A 7,010-nucleotide genomic window follows, 5' to 3' on the forward strand; every position below is an offset into this window, starting at 1 on the left:
ATGTTAAAGAATAATAGAAATGATTAATGATTAGTTAGAAGATAGTTAGGGAGAGCGGGGAAGAAAGAGGTGGCAGTTATGGTGGTAAAAAGTGTGTAGTAAATGATGGGTTTAGGTTTTTGATTTGTTTAATTATTGGAAGTAGATGTAGATGTAGATGGTAATTGGCGTCACTATTCTCCTTCGAAAAGCAGCACCATATATAAATATGCAGAGGAAGCAGGCCTTCCCTTTTTGTACAAATTACACATATACAGACACATAGAAAGAGAGAGAGAAAGAGAGACAGATCTCTCTCAAGGCGTTTAATTGCAGAGATCTTTTGGGTTTCTCGATATAAGGGAGAGAGAGAGAGAGAGAGAGAGAGAGAGAGAGAGAGAGAAAGAGAAGTGAAGATCGAAAGAGCCATCCCTGCCTCTCTGAATATCTCCTTTTATCTGAATCCATCCCTTTAGTTTGTCTCTTAGCCTTATTTTCGTTTGATCCCATGCCCCTCTACCAAAATTCGTTTGTCTTCTGTGCCACCTTCAGATTCATCAAAACAAACAAAACTTGTTTTTTCCTCATCTTTCTCTCCCTTTGAGAAAAGCGATAGAAAGGGATCGATTCTCTGTGTGTGTGTATATATATTCCTCAGGTGTAGCTCTCACTGTAAACATGGGTACTGGTTGGAGGAGAGCCTTCTGCACCCGCGACCCAGCTTCTACCATATCGGATAAACAGCCCGGGAGCCCAAGCCCAAGCCCCAGCCCAAGAAGCTGTGCCCGCTTGGGTTTTCTCTCCGGAGGGAGCAACCCTTCCACCCCACGCTTGCGGTGCACAACAATACCAGAATCTGCTTCTCAAACAGTTACTGTAAGGGACAGCCCCAGAGTTCAAAGCAAGAACACTCCCAGAACAACCAAGTCTCCGAAAACGCTTTCTGTCTCAAATCCATCTTCACCGCGTTCTCCTCTCAAGCTCTCACTCTTCAAGAACAGTTTCAAATTCAGGGTATGTTACGTTCTCTGTGTATGCGGTGATAAATAATAATATTAAAGTATTTGAATGAATGGTTGTGATTTGTTGTGGTTGAGCAGAGTAGCTGTGGAATTTGCTTGAACAGCGTGAAGACGGGACAGGGTACGGCTATTTACACTGCGGAATGTGGTCACGCGTTTCATTTCCCGTGTATCGCAGCGCATGTACGCAAAAATGGTAGCCTGGTGTGCCCCGTCTGCAACGCCACGTGGAAGGACGTCCCACTACTAGCGGCGCACAAGAACCTCGCTGCGCAATCCGCCACGCAAAACGACGTCGCGCAAAGGACCACCGAAAACCCCAATGCCAACGTCAAAAAGACAACGGAAAACACATCCCCCGTTTTCAAGACCTACAACCAGATGGAGCCCCCAACCAAACATTCCGATTCGCTTCGCTCCTACGACGACGATGAGCCACTCCTCTCTCCCACCTCAGGCGGCAGGATCATTCCTATTCCCGAAGCCGACGAGAATGTCGAAGAAGACGACGAAGAAGAAGACGCCGGGGAGTTCCAAGGCTTTTTCGTCAACACGAAGAATTCATCCTCCTCAAAATCATACTCCGATTCCTTCCATACAACTGACGGAGATTCTAGAACGGTTCAGGTGAAACTCATGCCGGAGTGCGCCGTTATCTCGGCTTCCCGAACGCACGAGACCTACGCGTTGGTGTTGAAAGTGAAGGCTCCGCCTCCGCCACCTCCGCCACGGAGCAGCGCGGCGCCATCGCAGCGTGCGCCGATAGATCTCGTCACCGTGCTGGACGTTGGTGGAAGCATGACCGGAGCGAAGCTGCACATGCTGAAGCGCGCGATGCGTTTGGTTATCTCATCGCTTGGTCCCGCTGACAGGCTCTCCATCGTCGCTTTCTCAGCCACTTCAAAACGGCTCTTGCCTCTGCGCAGAATGACGGCCCAAGGTCAGCGCGTGGCTCGACGCATAGTTGACCGGCTCGTGGTAGGTCAAGGCTCGAGCGTAGGCGACGCATTGAGGAAGGCGACGAGAGTGTTGGAGGATCGCAGAGAGAGAAACCCGGTGGCGAGCGTGATGCTGTTATCAGACGGTCAAGAAGAGAGGGTTCAGAATCAGAGGAGTAACAGCAGTGGTAGTCAGAGGAAGGCGTCGAGTCACGTATCGTCGACGCGGTTCGCGCATATCGAGATTCCGGTTCACGCTTTCGGGTTCGGGGCGAAAAGCGGTTTCAGCCAGGAACCGGGGGAGGAGGCGTTCGCGAAGTGCGTGGGTGGGCTACTGAGCGTGGTGGTGCAGGATTTGAGAATTCAGGTGGGGTTTGAGTCAGAGGCGGTGGAGATGAGCGCGATTTACTCGTGCAGTGGAAGGCCCAGTCTGCTGAGCACAGGGGCGGTGCGGCTGGGCGACTTGTACGCCGAGGAAGAGAGGGAGCTGTTGGTGGAGTTGAGAGTTCCCGCGTCGTCAGGAGCTGGGACCCACCACGTGATGGCTGTACGATGCCTTTATAAGGACCCTGCTAGCCAGGAGATCGTATACGGTAGGGAGCAGGGTCTTCTGGTACCGCCGCCTCAGAGCCTGCGTTGTTCCGGTACTAGGATCCAGAGGCTCAGGAATCTCTTCATAACTACCCGAGCCATTGCAGAGTCCAGGAGGCTTCTTGAGCATAACGCTGACTTCACCAGCGCGCATCATTTGCTTGCCTCAGCGCGTGCACTTCTCATGCACTCCAACGCCGCTTCGGCTGAGGACTACTTGCGCGCCTTGGAGACTGAGCTGGCAGAGCTTCATTGGCGGAGGCAGCACGAGCAGGTTCAGATTCAGCAACAACAACAGCAGCAAAGTGTGCAACAGCGGAGAAGAGGGAGTGAGAGAGAAGTGACTCTGGTGGACGAGAATGGCGAGCCGCTTACCCCAACGTCGGCTTGGAGAGCCGCGGAGAAGCTGGCTAAGGTGGCGATGATGAGGAAGTCTTTGAACAGAGTCAGCGACTTGCACGGCTTCGAAAACGCTAGGTTTTAATTTTCCTTTTTAAATTATGTTTTGTTTTTATTGTTTAAAAATGTGGAGGCATATGAGAGAGAAAGAGAGAGGGTAAGAAAAGGGGATGGGGCATGGTAGTAGAATGGAATGGGGACAAGGTGGTAGCAGACGGCGCGGCCCTTTCTGCATTGGAAGATGACGAGAGAGGAAAGGGCATGGCCCACCCTTAAATGGGAGAAATTCATTGGATGCTTCCTCCATCATGTCTTTCTGTCTTGTGCCTTTTATATACACTCTTGTTTTCCCATTATAATCATTTGCTTTTCAACCACACAACACAACCCAACCCAGAACAAATCTAAACTCCGCTGCTGCCATCTTCAGATTGGTAGTTTATGATATGAAAGGGTAGTAGAAGTAGTAGTAGACTCTAGAAAGTTGTAAATGCCATTCTAGTAGTAATCTATAAAGTCTCTCTCTTTATGCTTGCCTTTTCGGAAGTCGATATTGTCATGTTTAAGATTTTGTTTTGGTTGTCGCTTTAATGTAGTGGGTTTGTGCGGCTAATAATTAAGAAGCGGACTACCAAGAGCCTAAAATCATCTTTTGGATGAAAAACATGGCAGAAGACAGAACTTAATGATGAACAAATGATTACGTTCCATGGCAACATGATATGCTTTTTCAGTTTCTTTCATCTTTCATTCAATTACCCCTTACCTTGGCAATTCAGAAATGAAATTTGAAGGGGCCCAAAGTTAAATGCAATCATAAGCGTTGCACTGAGCTACGTGACAAAATAAAAGAAACGGGAGATAGATAGATAGATATACTGTGGGTTTCAAGGTGGTAAAAGGAGGGGGAAATAAGTTGTAGGTCCTTATACATTGGAGATGAGATTTCCAAAGCAAACAGTAGGCACATGAGATACACCTTATCCGCGAGTGAGGGAGAATTTATTTATACATATACATGCTTTGGGTATTTATCTCCTGCGCTTATTGGTGGTGAATTTTATAATTTGAAAATTGTTCAAGTAGCTGGCAAATTTGAAAATTAAAAATGATAGAGGACAAGTGTGTGAGGAAGCTTAGTTTGGTGGGATGGAGAAGAAGTTTCCAGCTAGTTGGTGGGCTCAGAAGCAGAAATTGGGTAGGCATGGATGGATGAGTGACGATAAATGGAGAGAAACGATTTGAGTTAGTTAGCATGAGAGGAGGATCTGAAACAGAGATGTCAGGTGTGGAGCCCAAATAGGAGTCTCAGCTGTCGAATCCATCACCATCTCCCCGTCTTGTTCTTGGCCCAGTGCTGTTATGCTTTATTCTTACTGTTAGTATGAGTAGGAGTATAGGAGGAGGAAGAGGAGAACCACGAGGTGCCTCACAAACACCACCACCAACAACGCTAATTCTGTTTTAGCTTTGGTCTGTTCCAGGCCTCCGCAACAAAGGACCCTGCTTTTTATGTCAGTTTGTGTTGCGCTATAAATAACCCATGGGCTACTACACTCTAGGCTAGGGATCAAAACTTTATATCTAATCTATCAACTAATCCAATTTTACTACTACTGTTTCTTTACACCGCTTCAAATCAAAGATAATATATCAACCATTTTCATTCTTTAAAATCCTCACTTCTCTCTCAAATGCTCCATAAAATTAAATAAATGCATCAATAATCCCTCAAATTTTCGTATTTGTTTCAATCTGATCTTTAGATATGATAGAATATATAAACTTAGGGATTTGTTCGTTGGATATTCAACATTTGAAGGTTTCATCAGGTAGTTACCATCTTAGAAACTACTCTGGAGATAGGATGACATTAAGGAAATATATTGATGGTTTATTCGATAATTTTTATTTCTTTTTATTAATTTGCCTGTTTAATTACTAAAAGAAGTATTACATATTCTTCACGATTTCCAGATATAAATGTATTTACTTTTTTTGCCGACTACGTACGTACTTTGTGAGAAAAATGAAGTGTATATGTTATTAGAGGGTATAATTTTGCTATATTTGATGCATGGGAAAATGTTAATTGAATATTTGGTCACAAGAATACAAACTAAGCATATTGTCAATTGAGTTCATTTAATAGATCTTTTAGCTGTCCCTGTTGCTCTTTCACGCCAATTACCAATGCAACGTTCCTTTCTCTCACACTTGCATGTGGTGTCTATTAGTTGAGTCACGAGAATTTAAGAACATTGGGTCTGAAACGGTGTGGGGTGTTAAGGTGTAGAAGGGTGGTGGTGACACCTCAAGGTTTCTGTCCAAAGCATTGTAACAACACTGCAATTTCAGTAGTTTTGAGCAAGTGTTCTCAATCTGTTTGGAGTAAGAGATGTTCTTTAAATGTATGTGTTGGGCTATCCTTGTGGACTCATCAAGCACCTTCCACCCAAAACACCAGGGGTGGTGGGGTTGAGGAGATTCTGCTGTCTGTTTTTAGATATTTATTTCATTTTTATATATATTTTAAATTTCTAAAAGTTATATTGTCTTTTTCAATCAATAAAATCAAAGTTTTAATAAACCAACAATACTTTAAATATTCAATAGGTAATTTATTAAAAACACAATTAAATTTCCGTATAATTTAAGTTATATAATCAGTTTATCAATTCTTATAAAATTGTTTCAAACAATAGATATTCTACAATACGAGAGAACGCTACTTTTGGTCTTTTTCTACAGCTTTATAAGGAAATGACGCAAAACTAAAAAATAATCTCTTTAATTAACTTCTCTCTAGTTTATTATAGCATTTCCTCTTATATCACTTTCATATAAGATGTGTATGAATAAAATATTTGCAAATATATGATATTTGAGGATATGATACTATTAAATATATACAAGTAAAGTAATAAAAACAAAAATGTCTCTTTCAAATAGGCAAACAAAAAGAAAATAATTTTGTAAAGAGGAAATATTACTAACATTTTTTAATATAGCTTTCCTATTTATCAGAATTGGAGTTCTGCAGTGACCTACCTGATATGATGAATTGCTGATGGACCAATCGAGTGATTTGTTTCTTTAGCTTTTTTATTTGCGCTTTTGTCTTAATATGCGATCATCATTATTTTAACTTGGATCACATAACTTATAACTTTTATAATAATGATAATTTATAAATTTATTTTAATTTAAATTTATACAATAATAATCATATATTTATAATATTTTTAAAAATTATTATAATTTTTTAATATACCTACTATATTATTATGTATCGTATTTTATTATTTTTAGAATAATCATATCCAAATACATTTCGTATCCAATAAGCATAGTCTATTATGAGCATCATAATAGGTCTTAATCTCCTCTCCCTTTAATCGCTTTAATCAACTTTCCTAATTTCATTGCTTTAACTGGCCAATGCCAGTACGTGCAGCCTTCAATGTAGACGTAAAATAACAGTAGAGTTCAGTGTCATAATCCCCCTCCGAGTCCATATTCCTAATCTATGTTACAACACATAGAAGAAACACTCCAAGAACAATACTTGTAGATAAACTAGTGATTCATGTAAAATCCTAAAAAATAGTATTTTAGAAGTTACAGTGGTATAAAAATAGTGAGATTCGATTATTTTAATATTAAAAAGGTTTTAGTATAAATAGAATTGATATAAATGAGTTTCATTATTTTAAAACACATTATTTCTCTAAAAACCACTTTTTTAAAGCTCTCTGACTTCTCTCTAAAAGTATTGAAGAACCGAGACCGTAAGATTGATCCTCTCAATGAGCTCTTCAATTTGGACCGATCAGTTTCTCTGTTCGTATAAGTTAAGTTTTCGTTGTCTTTTTGGTTTTTTCTGTTTTCTGTTGCATGTAAGTTCTTTTCCGCTTGCATATGCCGTTTTATTTATCGATATCAGTCTCTGCTGATCAGTGATCATAATGATATCCCCCTTTCTCAATTCCTGCTATCCATGACTGAGCACCTTCAGGATTAAATCCCCCTTTAAATTTTTGTGGATTATTCCTGCGAAAGGTTTCTAATCCTTGATTTT

General features: G+C 41.4%; 1 protein-coding gene across 1 annotated transcript; it reads left to right on the forward strand.

Moving 5' to 3' along the window:
* The first annotated feature begins 264 nt into the window (after positions 1-264).
* Positions 265-3,475, forward strand: LOC114162794 (Zinc finger (C3HC4-type RING finger) family protein). The gene is made up of 2 exons (XM_028046769.2): positions 265-993; positions 1,080-3,475. The coding sequence occupies exons 1-2, from the start codon at positions 658-660 to the stop codon at positions 3,012-3,014; spliced, it is 2,271 nt and encodes a 756-aa protein (XP_027902570.1). The 5' UTR covers positions 265-657; the 3' UTR covers positions 3,015-3,475.
* Positions 3,476-7,010: the final 3,535 nt, after the last annotated feature.

Source organism: Vigna unguiculata, chromosome 9 (genome assembly GCF_037176805.1).
Source record: "Vigna unguiculata cultivar grain cowpea cultivar isolate G323 ecotype 2 chromosome 9, ASM3717680v1, whole genome shotgun sequence".
Taxonomy (NCBI): Eukaryota; Viridiplantae; Streptophyta; class Magnoliopsida; order Fabales; family Fabaceae; genus Vigna; species Vigna unguiculata.